Source organism: Phascolarctos cinereus, unplaced genomic scaffold (genome assembly GCF_003287225.1).
Source record: "Phascolarctos cinereus isolate Bilbo 61053 unplaced genomic scaffold, phaCin_HiC Scaffold_726;HRSCAF=1367, whole genome shotgun sequence".
Taxonomy (NCBI): domain Eukaryota; kingdom Metazoa; phylum Chordata; class Mammalia; order Diprotodontia; family Phascolarctidae; genus Phascolarctos; species Phascolarctos cinereus.
The window spans coordinates 319,369,613-319,391,968 of NW_027556098.1; the positions used below are offsets into that span (position 1 = coordinate 319,369,613).

The 22,356-nt window shown below is 42.0% G+C and overlaps 1 protein-coding gene across 1 annotated transcript in view; it reads left to right on the plus strand.

Moving 5' to 3' along the window:
* The window catches only part of CAPN5 (calpain 5), a 160,626-nt gene that overhangs the window by 133,694 nt on the left and 4,576 nt on the right, over nt 1-22,356 (plus strand). The window contains 8 exon segments of the mRNA XM_078156930.1: nt 2,042-2,234; nt 3,026-3,219; nt 6,375-6,452; nt 7,817-8,012; nt 10,641-10,763; nt 14,622-14,818; nt 17,658-17,776; nt 20,169-20,305. Of these exon segments, the coding sequence (XP_078013056.1) occupies nt 2,042-2,234; nt 3,026-3,219; nt 6,375-6,452; nt 7,817-8,012; nt 10,641-10,763; nt 14,622-14,818; nt 17,658-17,776; nt 20,169-20,305 (1,237 nt within the window).

The window sequence follows — 22,356 nt, forward strand, 5'->3', positions numbered from 1 at the left end:
AGTACTGGGTGTTTCTAACACCTGATTAGCTCCTCGGACAGTGGTTCCATAGCATCCATAACACATTTGGCCCTGGGGAGTAGACAGCAGGTAGATGTTTAGAAATACCTGGATGAAGTGGATATATCTCTGCTGTCCAAGAGGGGAAAGTACTGGGTTTAGCTTTGGGCACACAGATCCTCAGTCCTTTTGCCTTCTCATCTGCCCTTGCATGTGGCCTTTGCTGATGAATGTCCGAGACCTTCTAGGGATCACTCAGAATTCTTCCTCTCTGAGATGTGCTCCCCGGGGAGGACTAATTCCTTCCAATGTCCCCTTTTCTTCTTCTGAAACATCTTGGAAGGAGAACTCTGGGAGATCAGGCAACCAGTTGATGCAGTATATAAAGTGTTGAATTTAGATTTAAATCCTGCCTTAGAAGCATACTAGCTATGTGACCCTGGGCAAGTCACTTAACTTATCTCAGCTTCTCAGGGGCTCTGCATATTGGTACCAGACTTAGTGCAGACCACTGATAGGCTTTAACTTTACTATAGCTCAGAACTCCTATTTTCAAGAGATTCCCCCAGCCTCAGACCCTGTGAGAGCAGGAATTAGAGATGTGCACCATCACACCTGCCTCAGAAACTTTTCCAAGATAAATATCCTTAGTGCTTTCAGCTTGTGTGTAGTTGGCCTAGTCTCTTCTCCCCATCCTGGACATCTTCCTTTAGGTATGGACCCAGTTTGTCCCTTTTTTCCCCTCTCCCTTATCTTCCTTCCTTCCTTCCTTCCTTCCTTCCTTCCTTCCTTCCTTCCTTCCTTCCTTCCTTCCTTCCTTCCCTCCTTCCCTCCTTCTTTGCTTTCTTTCTCTCCTTCTCTTTGTCTTTCTTCTTTCTCTTTGTCTTTCTTCCTTCTCTTTCTTTTTATCTAATTTTCTTCTTCCCTCCCTCCCTTCCTTTCTTTCTCCTTCTTTATTTTTTTATCTTCCTTTCTCCTTTCTTCCTTTTCTTTCTGTCTGGCTTCTTTCTCTTTCTTTGTCTTTCTTCCTTTTTTATCTCTTTTTCTCTTCCTTTCTTCTTTCCTTTTCTTCCTTCCTTCCTTTCTTCCTTCTTTCTTTCTTGACATGTGCTTTTCTGTATAAAAAACAAAAAATCCGCAAAAATCCTAGAGGCACATCAATGACTCATCTATAACTTAGAGTCTTAAAGGGTCACCTGGAACCCTGGAGATGTTCAATGACTTGCCTGGGGTCACATAGCCAGTATCTGTGAGGCCTATATTTAAACCCACATCTTCCTGACTCCAAGGTCAGCCCTCTCTCCACTGTCCCATGCTATCTCTCTATTTTGTCAAAATTCCTCCTAAAATGAGGCTCCCAGAACTTAATCCAGTAGCACATATGGGGTTTGACCATCTGATTAGGGCATATACCAGTAGACAGAGGGATCATGCTCCTAAAATCAGGACTCCTCTGGGTCTGATGACCTCTTGAGGGTGTTTTCTGGATTTTTAATATGGGAAAAAATGAAAATGCTGAGCTTCATAGCTCAGGGACTACCAGAACATGATCCAGGCCCCTAAGGAAATAACACACCAAAGGCGGGGTGCTCTGAGCACAGAGGCAGGGAGCAGTCTTGGTAGGGTGAACAGAGCCCTGGATCTTAATTCCAAGGACTTTTCTTTGTGACTTCTGGCAGGTCCTTTCCTTAGTTAAGCCTTTTCCCTCTTCTCTAAAAGGTAGCTGATAATACCTACCCCTTCTATTTCTCAAAGTTATTATGGGGATCCAGTAAAAGATTTGTAGACATAGGGGGAAATAAAGATTAATAATAATAATAATAATAATACCTTACATTTCTATAGGATTTTGATGATTACAAAACATCTGTGATTTCAGTGGATTCTCACAACAAACCTGTGAGGGAGAGAGGCTGGAATTATTATCCCCATTTTATAGATGACGAAAGTAAGACATCATAAAACTTAGGGTCCATAGTTTATATACCTTGGAAGGAATGACTGTAGCCCTTTCTCTCCTTATTTCCTGCCTTTATATTAGGCTGATAGGATGTTACGAGGCTTTAGATGGGGGCAATACCGCAGATGCCCTGGTGGATTTCACAGGGGGCATCACAGAGCCCATCGACCTGACAATTGAAGATTATGCCAACGATGAGACATTACGGAACCAGCTATTTGAGCGAGTGCTGAAGGTTCACTCTCGTGGGGGGCTCATCAGTGCATCTATTAAGGTGAGCAGACTCATAGCTCAAACCATACCTTAGACTTAAACTGAGCTCTGAACCTACCACCAACCCCTTGGAGGCCTGAGTCAGAGTGTGCACTAGGGACAGCCTCCCACATAGTTTTCATGAGGAGTTAATATGAATGTTGGGACTCAATATGTCACCCAGGGAGGCCAAGGCCCACATTCCATTATCTGGATTTCTGAGCCATTGGAGGGGTGTGTGTGTGTGTGTGTGTGTGTTTTGGGGGGGGTGGACATGGGACCTTGAGAGGGTGCTAAAGAGAATTGAATTTGATGTCCTGGGTTTAAGTCTTTAATTTACTAGTTGTGTGCACTTGGGAAAAAAAAAATCTCTTTTCCTTTTTGACCCTCAGTGTCCTCACCTGTAAAATGAAGATAATATCTGCAGTGTCTATTTCATAAAACTCATATGAGGATTGTATAAGATAATGAAAAGCCTTTGAAAGCCTTAAAGAGCTATCCATGTATCAGTCATTATATTTTGCTCAGGACAGTACTGAGGGATATTATAGGATTTAGAGCTAGAAGTAAGTAGGGGTCATCTAGTTCAACCCCCTCATTTTATAAATGGGTAAACTGAGGTGCAGAGAGAAAATATGACTTGCCTAAGATCACAGTCCATAGCAAGTAACAGAACCTAGATTTAGTTCCAGGTGATTTGACTCTAAATTCAGTGTTTTCCCCCACTCTTTCATCTTTGGTGGTGGAGGAGAGAGAGTTGATCACCCTCCTGATGATTTCTCCCTCCGCTCTGATGTTTCCCATGATACTTAGGCGATGTCAGAATCTGACATGGAGACCCGCCTGGATTGTGGACTGGTGAAGGGTCATGCCTATGCCATCACGGATGTGAGAAAGATCCGTCTGGGCCATGGTCTGATGGCCTACTTCAAGTCGGAGAAGCTAGATATGATTCGGTTGCGAAATCCCTGGGGAGAGAAGGAATGGAATGGTCCCTGGAGTGACACGTGAGTACTTCACGTTGGATAGCGTTTGCAAGGGCAGTGATTAACCTTAGAAATGGAAGAGCAGAGGAGGGAAAGGAAAAAAAAGAGAGTTCATTTCTCTGTGCTGAGGTCAGGCACTGGAAGGAACTGTTGTTTTTGCCAGGAGAAAGAAATTGGGATATTTGTCCAAATACTTTTCATGCCATGTGTAGCCTAGATTGGGGCCAGTTTGACCATGATCATAAGTTGATGCTAATTAGGCTAAAGTTAGAGGACAGACCAGACCAAACTCCTTGATCCTAACCCTAGAATTGAGTACCCCCAGAGTAAGCCTTGACCTTAGAATGAACAGTGACCCTGACTGGTCTTAAGAGCCTTGAGCCTAACCTGAGTCCCTGGTACAAAACAGCTAAGTTTTAAAATTTTTAACTTTTTTTAAAAGGGCTATTTTAAGATGATTGTTGTTTAATAAAATGCAAATGTTTATGTTATACTGTAGCTGTGGGGGGAAATCTATTTTAATGAGATTATTATTTGTTAAGTAACAGACACTTATATTGTGTAAATTTCCCTTCTACCTTGATTTTTTTTTGGAAATTAGTTATTTGTGTAAGAAATGTAACAATGTTTGACCTGAGGCTTTGGAGTGTCATTGTCCTTTCTCCCCTCTGAAGATGGCACCATGTTCATTAACTACTCAGGAAATATTTACTGATTGAGTGAATGAATGATAGTAATAAATAGGGTCTAAATATTTCCATTACACTTTCTCACAATATCTCTATGAGGTGCAGATGAACAAGTATTATCCCAATTTTACCAATGAGGCAAGCTTCATTCCAACCTCATATGGCTAGTAAGTTGCAGAGTTTAGACTTGAGACTGGGCAGCCTTCTTACTTTAGATACAAGTGTTCTTTCCACTACATCTGCTTGGTTGACTGAATGAACAAGCTACGTGATGTCCAACTACACAGCGAGTCTGCGCTTGGGGACCCACAGATCAGGGAGGGAGAGACCTCAGCACTCAGAACTGGGAACACTCAACTTTCCAACTCTGGTCACACTGATAGAGAAAGTAATTAGGCTGGTGTTTTCTTTGGCTTGTGTAGAACAAATGATTACTCATTTTACCTCGAGAGACAGGTGGTATTATGCAAGACTGATTTGTACCAGATTCTGCTCTTACTGCTGCATACATTGTTGCCTTGACACCCTGCCCGAGATATTGACATTTATTCTTCCTGTTATGAGAGGCTCTTATACAGGGAGGTGCTGGGAAATGTTTACAATGAGCTCTTGGGGGGAGGATTTACACATAGCATACTTTCAAGTTTAATCTGCATTATCAATATTTTCTCCATCACCTTTTAAAGTCTAGACAATAATTTATAAATAACAATAATAAATCAAGCCTTGATTTGTAGCATTGGCCAATTTAGGAGGTGTAAATATTACACTGAAAAATTAACAATAAGCTTTGTATAACCCTGGCTGTATAACATAGTGGGTAGGGTACCTCAAAGTCAAAATTACTTGTATTCAGGTCCTGCCTCTGACGCATATTCACTGAACAATTTTGGGCAAGTCACTTAACTTCTTAATGCTCTAGGCTTAATCTCAACATGTCCAAAATGGAACTCATCTTTCCCCCCACTCCTAAACCCTCCCATCTTACTATTGTCTGGGGTACCACCCCCCATCACCCAAGCTCAAAACCTAGGTGTCTTCCTCGACTCTTCCTTTCTCTCTCTCTTTCTCTGTCTCTCTCTCTCTCCCCCTCTCTCTCTTTCTCGACAAGTCCTGTCTAGTCTATCTTATGTCTGCTGTATATAACATATCTTGTATATACCCTCTTCTCTCCTCTGACCCTGCCACCACTCCTATGTAGTCTTTTATCACCTTATACCTGGACTATTGAAATAGCCTGCTGGTTGGTCTCTTTGCCTCCTCTCTCCTCATTCTAGCCCATCCTCCACACAGCCATCAAAATGACCTTCCTAAAGCACAGGTCTGAACATGTCACCCTGACATTCCCCCCCCCACACACACACTCAGTGAACTCCAGTATCTCCTGATTCCTTTTAAATCCCTTTATAACCTGGCTTCTTCTTATCTTTCTCATACTTCTCATACTTCACCACCACCCCCTCCACATACTTTGTGATTGAGTGACACTGGCCTCCTTATTTTTCCTCTAATACAATACTCCATCTCCCAACTGCAGACATTTTCCCATTTCCTTTTCCATCTCCCAACTGCAGACATTTTCCCATTTCCTTTTCCATCTCCCAACTGCAGACATTTTCCCATTTCCTTTTCCATCTCCCAACTGCAGACATTTTCACTGGCTATCCCGCATACCTGTAATGCTTTTCCTCCTCTTCTCTAATTCCTACCTTCCCTCTCTTTAAGTGCCAGCAAAAATCCCACCTTCTACAGGAAGCCTTTCCTAATCCCCCTTAATGCCAATGCTTTCCTTCTGAGATTATATCCAATTTATTCTAGATCAATCTTGTCTGTTCACAGTTATTTGTATGTTGTCTCCTCCATTAGACTACGAGTTCCTTGAGAGCAGGGATTGCTTTTTTTTTTTTTTGGTGAGGCAATCGGAGTTAAATGATTTGCCCAGGGTCACACAGCTAGTAAGTAGGGATTACTTTTTTACCCTTCTTTGTAGCTCTGCATTTAGCACAATGCCTGGCACATAGTAAGTGCTTAATAAATGCTTATTGACTTTAACAGATGTTTGTTGACTTGACTGTCAGTTGAAAAGTAGATACCCTGCTTCATTGGTAGAAGAATTTCCTCCCTGGGCCTCTCTATATCAATGAAATCTTAGGTCCAGTTTAAAAAAACAAAAACAAAGAACTCATCATCTTTTGTCCTATTTCATTCATGCATTCATTATCTATAGGCCTGTGCTTAGAGCTAAAACAGAACCAAATTGAGGTAGGGCATCTACTTTCCCACAACAGAGCTGATGGTCTAGCAAAGGGATAGGACACACACACACACACACACACACACACACACACACACACACACACACACACACACGAGTAAGTGTAATACCCAAGAATATCTGATCAGGTAATTTGAGGGACATGAAATCTGGTGTCTCTTTCTCTAACTGATTCTCTCCACCCCTACCCTGATTTCCTCCATATCTCACAGGTCAGAGGAATGGCAGAAAGTAAGCAAAAGCGAGAGGGAGAAGCTAGGTGTGACCGTGAAGGATGATGGAGAATTCTGGTAAGTGTTACACATGGGAAGACACGGCCAGGAGATGTTGAGACCTGAGCACAGGGAGAGATTCAGCTAAGGCCAAGTGAGTTCTGGAAAGACAGGATGGCCCAGGGTACTGGAAATACTATGGAACTGAGGAGTCAAGAAAGAGCTAGCTTGTAGTCCTGGCTCTTCCACAAGCTCATTGTGTGACCTTCAAGGAGTCCTTTCCCTTCTCTAGGACCGGGTTTCTCCACCAAGGCATTCAGCAAATGTCTTTCAATGTAAATGTGAGAGCTCCCTCAAGAGGATAATTTTCTTTTCTACTCATAAAACTTTTCTTGGATGCTTCCACATCCATTAAGTTACAATCACAAGTTCGCCATTTCTGAAGCACTTTGAAATTTCTATAAAGCACTTTACATGTGTTACCTTTCTTTGTATTCCTAGCACTGTTTAGCACAGTGCCTGTCTGGTAAAGGGTGAACTTAATAAGTGCTTCTTCATGGATAGGTTGATCCTCTGAGGAAGGTCCTTACCCTCACATGATCAACCTATCCATGAATAAGCACTTATTAAGTTCGTCCTTAAGAGAAGGGACTTACCCAAGGCCACACAGCTTATAAGTGGTGGAACCAGATTCAAACCTGTTTCTTAACTCCAAGGCCATTGTCCTTTTCATTCTACCACATTCAATTAATTAGTCAATAAACATTCATTAAGTACATGCTCTGTGGCAGCGCTTCTTAAACTGTGGGTCATGAGTTTAAGTTTAAGAAGCCCCACTTTATGGCAGGCAATATTCTAGATAATGTGCTAAGTTCTGAGGATATAGAGATAAAAATGAAACATTTCCTGACCTCAACGAGCTTACATTCTATCAGGACCAGAAATATGTCCAAATAAATAGATAGAAAATGTATATGAAGAAATACAAGGTCATTGGGTGGCAGGAATGGTAGGGGAGACCATAGCAGCCGAAGAGATCAGAAGAGGCTTCTTATAGGAGATGGCCTTTCAGTTGGGTTTTGAAGGAGGATCCGGGGCTTCCAAGAGACGATGAAGAAGTATGTTTCAGGAAGACATCAGACGCAGCCTGAGCAATGACTGAGGTTTTTTCTCAGTTTTTTTTTTCTCCTTATTTTTGTAAGTCAAAAAAACTGAGATCCAGGAAAGGAAAGTGATTTATCTTAAGTTCTACTCTGATAACCCTAGGATCGCCAGAACTGGGATCCTCAGGAATCTCAGGCTGGAGTTCCTTCTTCTGTGTCCCATCAAATCCCTGATTTTAGTGCAATCGGAATTAGAAGAGTCTTTCCAGATTGGGAGGATCTCCTCCCCCTCTGTGGCATGCTGGCTAGCACATCCCTCACTATAACCCCTTTGCCCAGGATGACATTTGAAGACCTCTGCCGATATTTCACGGACCTCATCAAGTGTCTCGTCATCAACACATCCTACCTGAGCATCCACAAGACCTGGGAGGAGGCGAAGATTAAAGGGGAATGGAAGTATGATGAGAATCCTCTGAAGAACCGCACTGGGGGCTGTATCAACCACAAGGAGACCTTCTTCCAGAACCCCCAGGTGAGCTAAGAGTGAGGATCCACACACATGCCCTGCCTCTGTATCCTCCCTCTTCCCTTTCCAGGCACTCTTTACCTTCTGTCCCAAATATACTGGGTGTCCCAAAAGTCTTAGTGTAGTTCTAAACTAAGATTTTGGGGACACCCTATATATACAAGACATGCCCCCTATACCCTTGAGGGAGGGGGTGGAAAGGGTGAGAAAAGGGTAAAGAGGCAGCATGGTACAACACTCAATGAAGAATTAAGACATCTGAGTTCATATTCCAGCTTTGCTACAGAACGGTAAAATCTTGGGCAACCTACCTTACATCTCTGTGCTTCAGTTTCTGCCTTTGTGAAATATAGGAGGGAAGCATGATGAAGCGCAAAGAGCTCAGAATTTCTTTGGCACGTGTCTCAGCGCTAGTGTTTATTGGCTGTGTGACCTTCTCTCCCTGGGCCTCAGTTTCCTCATCTCTAAAATGGGGCTTCTAGCAGTTAGCACGACCTGTCCGACAGGATTCTAGGGAGGAAAATACTCAGCACACCAAAAGGCTCTGTCACTTTCTTTCAGGACTTGAGGGATCTTTCATGAGTCTGACACTCCGCAATAATACTCTTTTATAATTTCGTAGATTGTTATTGACAGTTACCATAGCCAATAGATTTGTCCTTCTGCAGATCAACCTGGTGATATGCTGCTTTAAACTCAGGTAGGCTGGTTCTTGGACAATAGCCACCCATCATACTCACAACTCAAAACCATTCCAGCCTCGTGAGACTTGACAGACAGATCCACTACCCGGCTCTGCAGTGAGGGCTGGGCAAGATTGAAATGTAATTGGGAGGTGTTCAACAAAGCAAATAAACTTATAATGCAAAACAAATATTTTAATTTGTGGGTTTCTAGGTCAATTTGGAGCCACAGAGACTGTTTCTATTTGAGTTTGATACTCCTGCTTTAAGACACCAGGGTCGGAGGGTAGGGCTAGTGGATATCATCATGACTATAATTTAACACCTACAGCTCAGTCCTTACCACAAAAGCATTTGGCCTACTTCCCCCCCACAACTTTGACTTCCCCAACCCTAACATAGTCAAACCCTTCCCTATGTCCTTACCTACAATCCTGCAACTCTCATACCCTAGCTTCTCTCTCTCTCTCTCTCTCTCTCTCTCTCTCTCTCTCTCTCTCTCTCTCTCTCTCTCTCTCTCTCTCTCTCTCCCTCTCTCCCTCTCTCCCTGTCTCTCTTCCTCTTTCTGTCTGTATCTCTCTCTCTCTTCATCCCTCCCTTTCTCCTTCTCTTTCATTCTCTCTCAGTCTCCTTTTTATCTGCTTCTGTCTCTTTCTATTTTTGCCTCTGTTTCTCTCTCCATTTCTCTCCCTCACTCCCTCTCTTCTTCCCTCCCTCCCTCTCTCTCTGTTTCTTTGTCTCAGTCTCTCCTCTCTATCTCCTGTCTCTCTCCCTCTCTCTTTTTCTTTCTCTCTTCTTCCTTCCCTCCCACCCACTTTCTCTGTTTCTCTGTCTCAGTCTCTCCTTTCTCTGTTTTCTTCTATTTTCTCTCTGTCTCTACCTGTTTCTCTCTTTCCATCTCTCTCATTCCTTCTCTCTTTCCCTCCCTCCCTCTCTCTTTATTTCTTTGTCTCAGTCTCTCCTCTCTCTCCTTCTATTTTCTCTCTCTTTTTTCTCTCTGTATCTCTCTCTCTCTGCATCTCTCTCTCTCTCTATCTCTCCCTCCCTCCCCATCTCCAGAGATCTATCTCCTTCATGGAATCACAGACTCTCAGAGCTAAAAGTGGTTCCACAAACAACTAGTCTAGCCTCCAGTTAAGCAGGAATCCCACTTACAAGATGCCTGACGAATGGTCCTCCACCTTCTCCTTGGGTGACGGAAGCTCATCTATGAAATAAGGAGAATGGACTTGGCAGTCTCTAAGGTCCTTCGCAGCTCTCATGTTCTAAGAGTCCATGAACTTCTGTATCAGGAACGTTTCTCAGTGTACCTTTGTAACTGTCTGACTATGGGCAGACCACTTGACATCCTTCAGCCTTAACTTCCTCATCTTTAAAATGGGGGCAATCATACCTACCTCACAGGGTTGTGGTGAGGACCACATGAAACAGTGTTTGTAAAGTGCTTTACAAACTTCTTAAGGGCTGTTTAAATATCAGTCATCATCGTTATCTCCCTGATTTCGGTGGGACTCTACACAGGCGCTCTGGTGAAGTTTCTGAGAGCTCAAGTTTCAGACAAGGCATTAGTATTAGTAGATAGGTTTTCCTGATCTGAGATTTTGCTACATCAATGAAATCACAGGGCTGGTGCTGAGTTGTTACTGTTGTTGTCATTACTTGTTCTGTCCCCCTACTGACTATTTGTCTTTCTAGACATACCATCTTGGGTCCCCAGATAACATGATTTTGAGACTGATATAATGGAAAAAACCTTGTATTTGGAGTTAAGGGCCCAAATTTGAATCTTGGCTCCATCACTTAGTGCCTTGGGCAAGTCACTTCCACTCCTTGTTTGTTCAATGAGATGGAGTTGAACTAGACCATCTCTGTGGTATATGCCAGCTCTTCAGTGCTCTGGTCCTTCTTCCATGAACCTGAAGCCCTGTTCTCCTTTTCTTCTTGTTCCCAGTATGTGTTCAATGTGAAGAAACCAGGGGATGAAGTGCTTATCTGTCTGCAGCAGAAAACAAGGCGGACCACCCGCAGGCAGGGCAAAGCTGAGAACCTGGCCATTGGCTTTGACATCTACAAGGTAAGCCAGGGTCCAGAGGCAGGCCCTGTTCCCCTAGTGGGGAGGCTCCCCCCTACTTGTAAGATACAGGATTCTCAGGGACCATGAGCGGCTCCCTTCTCTGTCCTTGGGAAGGTGAGGATGGTGGCCTGGGGCAGTCTGAAGTTCAGGCTGTTGAGCTGTGCTTAAATCCCACAGAATTGGACGCCTGCTCACTCCTGGCTTTTGGAGTCGACAGCCTGGCTTATTTCTGGGCTTGCATTGAGTTGGGTTGTAAGAGCACTGGATTCAGGTTCCAAGGTTCTAGGTTTGAATCTATGCTATATACGACTGGATGCCCATGGGATCTCACGCAAAATTAACTCATTTCTCTGGACCTCAGTTTCCTCCTTTGTGAAATAAGCAGGTTGAACTGGATGAGCTCCAGTCTCTTCCTCTGCTGAGTCCTGTGATTCTGTCATAAGAATGAGTCCCTGTTTCTCCTTGGCATCGAGGTTTGTCAGCTGGCAGCTAGTCCCTTTCTGTGAGGCGCTTCGACAGTGACCTCCACAGTAGTTCCCTGGCCTTCCCCAAGGGAAGGGCCGAGATGCACGTTTCTGAGCCTTGAGCATCAGGATGCCCCTGGGCTTGAGCTCATCATTGGAGGTCAGGAGAGAGCACCTCACCCAACCCCAGTGTCATGCTGCTGCCATGTTTCCCAGAGCTCGTGGCCAAGTATGGATGCATCTTTGGGGATTTTCTCAAGGCTGGCGGACCTGCCTCTTGTCTCTTGGTTTGACAAGTCAGACTGCATTTTACTGCTCCTCATCTGGCTGACTCAGTGTGGTAGAGTGGAAAGAGACCCTAGCTTAGCCCTAGAAGCCCTGGGGTTTGGATCCTGGCCCTGTGACCTTGATCAAGCAGTATTTTTATCTCTCAGAACCTCAGTTTTTTCATTTGTAAAATGAGAGATAATACTGCTTTTACTGCCTCCTTCACAGAGTTGTCGTAAAGATCAAATAAGATAATGTCAATAAGAGATTCTTTGAACCTTAAAGTGCTACACGAATGTTATCATCATCAACATTATTGTTAGCATATATTAGGCAGCATATACTGTGCCTCCACATAAATTCAGTAGAGACCTGGGTTCAAATTCTGCCTCCAGCTTAGAAGAATGATTATTTCTCTCTTCCTATTTCCTCATTCTCTACTTGGTCAAATCAGCCCCTGAAAAATAGGGCTGATAATGAGATTGGATTGACTTTCTCCTCAATCTTGTTCAGACCCCACTCAACTGGGAAAGTTTAAATCTGATCAAAAGGTAGTGGGGTAGATACTTTGTCTAGATTGCCTGGGGCTGGGTGTGTTCTGGGAGCAAGAGTGACATAAAGTCACCTCCCCCACCCCTCATTGTAATAGCTCCACTTCTCATTATAATATTAATTCTTCTCATTAATTATTAACCAGTCAGAGTTGATTGCCATCTGTCAGGAACACCCACTCTTCCAAGGGCATATAAGCATCAATAGGCCGCCATGATCTGTCTTTCGTTCATGAGAGACAGCTAAATGACTAGTCTTTTTATTAAGTATTCACTAGCCATAATTAATAAAATGATTAATTGCCTAGAAACTAAGTCTGTTGAATTTTTATACATCATACAACCTTTCTTAGCTGTGCAGCCTAACCTTTAGTGTCTTCATTTGTAAAAGAACTACAACATGGGGTTGTGCCCAGAGTCTTAGTGTGATTTTCATTCCAAACCATACTATGATTTTTGGTATAACCTGTACTATCTGTATCCTCCCTCTTCCAGTATTGTTGTGGAGATCAGTGAGATAATGCATGTAAAACACTTTGCTAACCTTGACCATATTATCATATCAGGAATTATTTTTCTATTTTTTTGTTATGCCCTCCTCACCTGCCTACTCCCCTCAAACCTGCATCTCTTTCAAATTTCCCTATTTATATTAATGGCACCAGAAGCTCCTCAGTGACTCAGAACCTCAGCCATCTGATAGCATGACCACAGGCTAGACATGCAGGGACTCTTTCCCTTTCTTTGTCATGGCTTACTTTGGCAGTCCGGCTGCTGAAACCCATGGACCCCTTCTCAGAAACGTGTTTTTAAATGTATCTGTTACATAGGCAGGAGGTATAGTGGGCAGAGCATTAGGCCTAGAGTCAGGAAGATGAATTCAAATCTGGCTTTAGACACTTACTAGCTGTGTGACCCTGGGCAAGTCACCTAGCTTTCTGTCTGCCTCAGTTTCCTCATGTGCCAAATAGGGATGATAATAATAGCACCTACCTCCCAGGGTTGTTGTGAGGACCAAATGGACAATAATTGTAAAGCATTTGGCACAGTACTTGGGACATTGTGGGTGCTTAATAAATAATAACAATAGCTATCATTTATCTAGCTCTTAGTATGATGTAGCACTTAGTGCAGTGCTTGGTACCTTGTGGGTGCTTAATAACCTCTGATACATAGTAATAACAATGACTAACATTTATGTAAAACTATAGCACTTAGCACAGTGCCTGGTTACCTTGTAGGTGCTTAATACCTTTGAATAAAAATGACAGCAGTCATGATAACAAGTAACATTTATGGAGCACTTGCTGTGTACCAGGCACTGTGCTAAGTGCTGGGGAGACAAAGCCCCACCCCCCCACCCAAAAAAAATAGTTATCAAAATATTTTTTAAAAACCCGAAGTTCACAGACCCCAGGTTAAGAATCCCTGGCCTAGTTACTTAGTCTCTGTCAAGCTCAGTCTCCTCATCTGTAATATGGCAACCACTGCCTAACCTCCCTCCCTTACAGGGTAGTTGTGGGGAAAGCACTTTGCTAAACATTAACAACTGTTATGTAAATGGGGTTTGTTATATTTTTCTCACCTTCAGATATTTCCTTTCCCTTACTCCTTCCATCCAGTCAATTGCAAGCTCCTGTTGGTTTTCCTTGAGTTCTATCTCTTGTACCCATCTGTCCCTTCTGATCTGTGTCATCCAACCGAGAACCCTTGAGTCATGATGTAGACAGAGGTGATGTATCAGTCGCAAGATCACTGATCTAGGAGTCAAGAGACAATAGCATAAACTGGGTCATCTTCCACCTGTCTGGCTGCCTTTTCCTCGTGTGGCAGATGAAGTTCCGCTAAATGACCTCTGAAGCCCCCTTCAGTTTGGATCTTTAGTGGGCTAAATTGCCTTCCACATCTAACGTTCTGGGTTCTGGGTTCTAAGACCCTTTCTGTCTCTGGCGTCCTGTGTTCTGTGTCCCAGTAGCCCTTCCCAGTCCTCCTTTTTGATGTTGTAGGGAGGGGTGTGCTGCGGCTAGCTCGTATTGGCTCTGCCCAATTGGGAAATTTTCAGGGTGAATATTTACACCTCAAAAATCAGCAAACTACAAACCAGGGCCTGACTGATTGTTCTGTTGATTGTCTAGACTTATAAAGTGATGGAGAAAATGTTAATCATGCAGATTCAACTTAATTAAATTAAACTCAAAAGTGTGTCATTCATATACTTTCCTTCTGTCCACTCACCTTCCCCCAGAGAAATGGTTGTTAATTACCAGCGCACCTGTGGTTGTAAGCTCCATTCCACATTCTGTGTTTTAAAGCCCTTCGTTTTTCCGTTCTATGTTCTGCAGTCGCTTCTAGCTCTGACGTTCTCAAACTTTTTTTGTGGTTTTGGATGTTCTTAGGTCACTACTAGTTATAAGATTCTAAGGATCCTAAGGTTGCCAATGGATTAAGGGTCCAAATTCTGTCCCATTGGGCCACTTTAGGGAGGAATGTGGGAGCAGGAGTTGGTGATATGGGAAGCTAGGGTCTGGGGTAGACCCTGGAGTGGGAAAGAGTTTCAGACACGGTTGTCTCTACAGGTGGAGTCAAATCGAAAGTACCGCATGCATACTATACAGGAGAAGGCAGCGGGTTCCATCTATATCAATTCACGCAGTGTCTTCCTGCGGACTGAACAGAAAGAGGGCCGGTATGTCATCATCCCCACCACCTTTGAGCCAGGCCAGACATGTGAATTCCTCCTCAGGATCTTCACAGACGTCCGTGCCTCCTGCCAGTAAGTGCTTGGGGTTGAGGGAAACGGGAGAATTGGAAAGAACAGGACTTGATGATTTCCTGCCCAGTAACTCCCAGTTGCTCATTTATTATAGTCCCACTTGTAGGATACTTGTAACTTTGTCCAGAGTGTCTTATTTGGTAAATGGGACGGGAAAGATAATAATTCCTGTTTTATGGAAGAGGAAGCTGAGTCCCAGAGATAGGAAAGGTACTTGGCCCGGGTCACAAAATGAGATAATGGTAGACCTGGGGCTACAATCCAGGTTTCCATGGATTGAAATAGTCACTGTCTGTATCGTTTTCTTGGTTCTGCTTACTTTGCTCTGCATTAGTTAGTGGAGATCTTTCTGTGCTTCTCTGTATTCATCACACACATAATTTCTTCCAGCACACTAATGTTCATTACATTCAGAGCCCTTCATAATCCAGCCCCCTCCTACCTTTCCCTTCTTCTTACACCTTGCTTCCCTGCACATAGTCTTCTATCCAGTGACATTGGCCTCCTGGCTCTTCTATAAACAAAATCTCAGCTCCTGGCATTTTCTCTGATGGTCCACCGTGCCTGGAATGCTCTCCCTCCTCCACTTGGACTACTGCTGGCTTCCCTGGCTTCCTGTAAGTCCCAGCTTAAATCCCATCATCTATAGGAAGCCAACTATTCTTAATTCCAGTGCTTTCTTAATGATTTCCTATTTATCCTGTACATAGCTTGCTTTGTTTGTTTGCATGTTGTCTCCCCCATTAGATTGTAAATGCCTTAAGGGTAGAGATTGTCTTTTGCCTCTTTTTGGATCCATGGCACTCAGCACACTGCCTGGCATGTAGTAATCACTTAATAAATGTTCCTTGAACAAATGAATGAATATTCACATACCGCATTTATTTAGCCATTCCTCAGTCAATGCACATCTACTTTGTTTACAATTCTTTGCTACTACAAAATGTACTACTATCAGTACTTTGGTGTATATGGTAACTTTCTTCTTATCAATGGCTTCCTTGAGGTTTAAGTGCAAAGCAGTCTATAGTTCAAAAGGTATTAACGTTTTGGTCATTTTATTTGCATAATATCAAATTGCTTTCCAAAATGTTTGTATCATTTCACAGCTCCACCAACAATGTGTTAGTATGTCGGTCATACTATAATCCCCCCAACATGGATTTTTTAAAAATGTTTTTGTTGATATTTTAAGTTTCTTGCATCACAATAGTTATTCCAAATATCCCTCATTCTTTCTCTCCTAGAAAGTCATTGCATATGACAAATAATATTTTTTGAGAGAAAAAAATCACAATTGATATTGATATGTTGAAAAAGTCTGAAAACAAAACATTGGCTATTGTAATTGTTGGTCACTTTTGCCAACTTGCAGGATGTGAGGTGAAATCTCACATTTTAAAAAATTTGAATTTTTCATTATTAGTGATTTGGAGGGTTTTTTCATGTGGTTATGAATACTTTGCAGTTCTTTTTTTTGAGAATTGTTTGTTTATATCCTTTGATTACTTATCTATTGAGGAATGGCTATTAGCTATATGCATGTAGTAATAATAATAATTATTATTAATTGTTTCTATATCTTAGATACCAAAGCTATATCAGAGAAATTTTATGCAAAGATTTTTTTCCCATTCTATTGCTTTCTTTCTTATCTTGGATACATTAATGTTGTCTGTGCAGAAGATTTTCAGTTTCATATAATCAAGTTATCTATTTTATTTTTGGGGGTTGTCTCTATCTCTAGTTGGTTAAGAATACATCTCCTACCCACAGCTATGACAGGCATACTATCTGTTTCTCTTTTAATTTTATTATCGTCTTCTTTTTAATGTTAAGTTTGCATTTCCATTTAGAATGTATGGTAGAGTATGATATAAGGTGTTAGTCTAAGCCTAATTTCTGCTAAATTGCTCTCTACTATAACTAGCAGTTTTCATTAAATAAGGAGTTTTTCCTATGTAATTTATATTTCCCACTTTATCAAACACTCCATAGATTAGATAATAGAATTTGAAGCTAGAATGAACCAATGAAATTATCTAGCTTAAATCCCTCATTTTACAGATGAGGAAACTGAGACTCAAAGCAATGAAGTATGCCATCTATGACATCACACAGGAAGTGGGAATGGCTGAACAAGAACTTGAGGCTTAAGTGGAGGTGGTACAGTGGGTCAAATGCTAGACCTGGATTCAGGAAGTACTGAATTCAAATCTGGCATCAGACACTTACTAGCTATGTGATCCTGGGCAAGTCACTGTCTGCCTCAGTTTCTACAACTGTAAAATTATAATAATAGCACCTACCTTTCAGGTTTGTTTTGAGTCTTGTATGAGATACTGTTTATAAAGTGCTTTGCAAACCTTAAAGTGCCCTGTAAATGCTAGCTTTTACTGTTCCCCAGGATGTCCCAAAAATCTTAGGCAGTTTTATGCTATTAGGCCTTAAAACCATACTAAGAATTTTGGAGTACCCTATATAACTATGTAATTATAACTTTAACTATGTGTGTGTGTGTGTGTGTGTGTGTGTGTGTGTGTGTGTGTGTGTAATATCTGCCAAAACCAGATTTGATAGAGAGTCCCTACTGCTAGAACACTAGCAGTAGGTAAGCTCAGTAATTCACAGGGGGTGATAGAAGAATGGAGCTATCCAATGAAAAGTCCTTCATGAAAGGATTTAAATTCCCTTTTTGTCCCCTCTTTATTCTCCTGATTCTTGTTCTCGCCTTCCTCCCCTTATTCCCCCAAATTGATTCCTGTCTCTTCCCTCATCTTTTATCTGTCCTCACCTCCTATTCTCTTTTCTCATTTTCTATCTCTTCTCCTCCCCTCAGGGAATTGAACCTGGATCAGCCCCGCCATTGGTGGTGGAATAGAATATTCGGTTACCCTCAGGTTGTATCCCAGATCCATATCATCAAAGCTGAGGGGCTGAGGGATTCCCCTTCAGAAGGTAGGTGTTCCTTCTCTTTGCCCCACTTCCATCCTCTCCGTCCTTTCCTTGGGGTGTCATAGTTTCCCTCCTTCCCACTGAGATGAAGGCCTCTAACTTGGTCCAGGTTATAATAATATAGGCAGGCTGAATTTTAGAGGTTGAGGCTAGTTAATTGCTTGAATTTAGGATTTCTGCACTGCAATAGGGTTATAGCCCATCAAATTTTCTTTTCTTTTCCCATCAAATTTTCGTATTAGCTCCTGCCCCAGTATGCTGAGACCCTGGGATCAGAATGCCTTAGGCTGCCTAGGGAGGAGCAAACCTCCTAGAGTGAACCCTTCAGTCTTGGCAAAATGAAGAGACTCAGTTTCAAAATTAAAAAAAAAAAAGATAGACTAGGTAGACACTAGGGATGGTGGTATCTAAGGATAAGATCCTGAGATTCCATCTTTCCAATCCTCCAGGTTCCCAGGAGCATATGGGAGAAGAATATCAATGGAAGAATGCACTTTATCCTATAATAACTGCATAATGTAAGCCTTCATTGATTCCCTCCCTTCGTATTTGACTGGCCCTGCCAACCTGGAAAGATTTAAAAGATGATATATCTCCAGCCTAGATAAGTTTAGAGAGCTTCATCACTGGCAGACTGGCCACCAGGAGATGAAGTTTTAGGTCATAGCAGCACTTGAAGAGAGTCTACTAAGGAAGGGAAGGATTTGTGATCTCAGTCCCAGGGAAGGGCCTCAGCACACAGGAAATCGTGGAGCTTTGGAAGGATAGACTTGTGCATGAGTCTCTGTGCTGGGGGAGGGGTACAAAAATGCTTTAAATGACATTGTCCCTGCCCTCAAGGAGCATATAATCCAGAAGGGAAACAGGTATGTACACAAATAACTATATATACAAATTAGAAGCAGGAATTACAACAGAGAATGAGTCATCAAAGGAAGAATCACTTTTAGCTGAAGAAGACCAGAGAAGACTTCATGGAGGAGGCATGTAAGGTGTACCTTAAAAAAAGAGAAGGATATCAACAGGTGGAGATATAGAAGAAGATGTATATGAGAAAGCTAGGCGATACAGTGGACCAAGTGCTAGACCTGGAGTCAGGAAGACCTGAGTTCAAATGTAGCCCTAGACAAACACTAGCAGTGGAACCCTGGCCAAGTCACTTAATGCCTGTCTGCCTCAGTTTCCTCAACAGCATTTATCTCCCAGGATTGTTGTGAGGATCAAATAAGATAATATTTGTAGAATACTTACCACCATGTGTGACACATAGTAAGTGCTATATGTGTTAGGTATTATTATTATTAAAATGCAGCCTCAAACATGGTCCTGGGCAAGTCGTTTAACCTCTGCCTGCCTCAGTTTCTTCATCTGTAAAATGGAGATAATAATAGCACCTACTTCCCAAGGTTGTGAACATCAGATGAGTTAATATTTGTAAAGTGCTTTGATACCTTAAAGTGCTATGAACACATGAACTGTTACTATTGTGGTTCTGGGCATGGGAGAAGGCCTATAAGAATTTTCAAAGGCATTATGAGACCAGAGAATCCCTAGCCTTGGTTTGGCTAGAGTACAAAAGAGAGATGGAGGATGATGGTAGTGGGAGAGGTGATGAGTTTAGACTTATTTGTGAGGAAGATTATTCTGGGGGTGTATGTGCAGAATAGATTGGATCCTCCTTAGAGGACCTTTGAAGCCTTCCTCATTTTCCATATGACAAAAGGAGAAAATCTGGGTCAGGGAGACCTGTTAGAAAGTGATTACACTAGTCAAGGCAGAGGTGCTTTATGGAGATGGTTATGTGAGTGAAGGGAAAGGGATGGAGATGAGACATATGGAGGTGGGATTGACAGGGTCTTGTAAGGGATTACAGGGTCATAGGTTCTTAGGATCATGACTTTAGAGCCAGAAGGGACCTTGGAGGCAACCCCCTAATTTTACAGATGAAAAATTAGGCCCAGAGAGGTTAAGTGTTTTGCCTGGGGTCGCACATCTGGTAAGTGCCTTACTAGGCAGAAACTCAAATCTTGGCATTAAATCTGATTCTAAATCCAATGTTCTATCCACAATACTACGAGGCCCGAATAAGTGAGGGGGAGTCCAGAATGAATTTCAAAAGCTGGGTGACTGGGAGGATAAAGGTTCCATCAAAAGAATGAGAGGTCAGTTTGGGACATTGTGGACTTTGGGTGCCCATGGAATGGTGAGGGGAGCTGACTTTTTTAGGAAGCAATTGGAAATGACAGGTCTAGACCTCAGCTAGGAATGCTGGGACTGGGTGTGTCTCTTAAATGATCCCAGGTCCTTTTCTCAGGGTGGCCTTGTTCACTATTTCCTTTCTGCCCTACCTTTTTCCCCTCCGAGTTCTCTCCATGCTCCATTTCTCTTCCCACAGGGACTAACTCCTATGTGATCATCAAATGTGAAGGAGAGACAGTCCGATCAGATGTGCACAAGAATAACGGCACCCCGGAGTATGATGTGAAAGGCATCTTCTATCGCAAGAAGCCAGAGCAGCCCATCATAGTCCAGGTGGGTGTCTGGCCCTTTGGGTCACAGGCTGCAGGTACCCAATCCCTAGGCATTACCTTCCAAGAGAAGAAACCTGAAAGAGCATTGAGAATAGAGTCAAAAGCCCTAGTTCTGTTCCTAACTCACATTTCATATACAGGATGTCCAAATGTCTTAGTGCAGGTTTGAAGGTTTTATAGCTTCAAACCTGCACTAAGACTTTTGGGATGTCTTGTATTGCATTCCTCATAAGAAACCCATGAGTAGTTGCTGTAAATAGTATTATCCTATTTTACAAATGAGAAAATAGGTTTGAAATTACATAGACTTGGCCAGTGTTAAAAAAAAGTTGATAAGCTTGAACACTACCATTTGAACTTGTGTATTCTAATTCCAAACCTGAGTATTCCTTCATGTGTATATACCATACTGTGGTCTTGTACAAGTGACTTTCTTTCACTACACCTCAGTTTCCCATTTGATCACAGAATGTCAGAATTGGAAGGGACTGCAGTGGCCCCCTAATTCCAACCCCTACTTAAACACAAATCCTATTTAAAACATAGACTTCCACTAAAAGAGAAAACCTACCACTCTACCACTTTGGATGACTCTAATTATTAGGGAATTTTTCCTGATATCAATCCTAAATTGGCTGTTTTGCAACTTTCACCCATTACTCCTAGTTCAGCCCTCTAGGGCCAAGCAGAAAAAATCTAACCCAGTTTACACAGGGCAGCCCTTGAAATATTTGGACCTAGCTACACCATTACCCCTCAGTCTTCTTTTCTCCAGGCTAAATCTTCCCAGTGCCTTTAACTGTTCTTCAGTCTCTTTTTCACCAGGCTAGTTTCCTTCTTTTGCATACTTCCCAGCTTATTAACTCATTTCCTAAAATGTGACACCTATAGCTGAACACAAAACTCCTCAGTCACTGCTATACTGGGGAGGAGTCCTATGTGAAGGACTTGACCTAAATAAACTAGCCCCTTTCAGTTTATATACATATATATATATATACACACACACACACACACACACATATATATATATACACACACATACATATATATATATATATGTATGTATATATACCCCCAGGTCATTGAGAGTGTTAGAGCTTTGACATTTATCTTGATCTTCTAAAAAAAAGTTTAAAAGCTGCTGTTTTTAATATTTTTGTGTGATAGGTCCCTTTGGCAGTCTGACCATTCTGGTAGGTTGGTGAAACAAAACTCTTTTCTCAGAATAATATTTTTTTTTATTCCTAATTGAAGGAAATGTTAGATTTCAATTAGAGATTAGTGAAAATAAAGATATGTTTTATTTTCCCATTCAAGTTCAGAGACTCCCTGAAATCTATTCATAGACTCCTTGGAGGTCCATGAACCTCCAGGTTAAGAACCCTTGCTCTTGAATTAGAACCTTTGATATCTGCAGCCCAGGCTCAAATCTCCCACCCTGCCACCACCCCAACCACACACATTTTCTGTTAAGAACCATAGATTGGGAAGGGTATCAGAGTCAACCAGTCCAATCCTTCCATAAAATAAGAATCTACTCTGTAACATTTCTAGGTAGCCATTTTTGCATAGTTCTAATTGTTAGGAAGTTTTTCCTTATATTGAGTTGCTTAGTTTCCTATTAATTTTTAATCTTTGCTTCAAAAGCCCTTCTTTGAATGTAATTTTTATTGCATTGTTTTTGGTAAAAGATGCATTTAATATTTGTTTGTGAGGTTTTTATGCCCTTATGTGGTCAGTTTTCATGGAGGTATCATGTGTACTGGAGAAATAAGTGTACTTCTTTCTATTCCCATTCAATATTCTCCATAGGTCTATCATTTCTAACTTTTCTAAGATTCTATTCAGGTCCTCCATTTCTGTTTTATTTTTGGGTAGATTTATTGAGGTCTGAGAGGAGTCATTTGAGGTTCACCACTATTCTAGTTTTACTATTTCCTCCTGTAACTCAGTTTGCTTTTTCCTCTAAGAATATAGATGCCATGTCATTTGGTGCATATATGTTCAGTATTGATATTCATTGTCTAAGGTACCTTTTAACAAAATGCA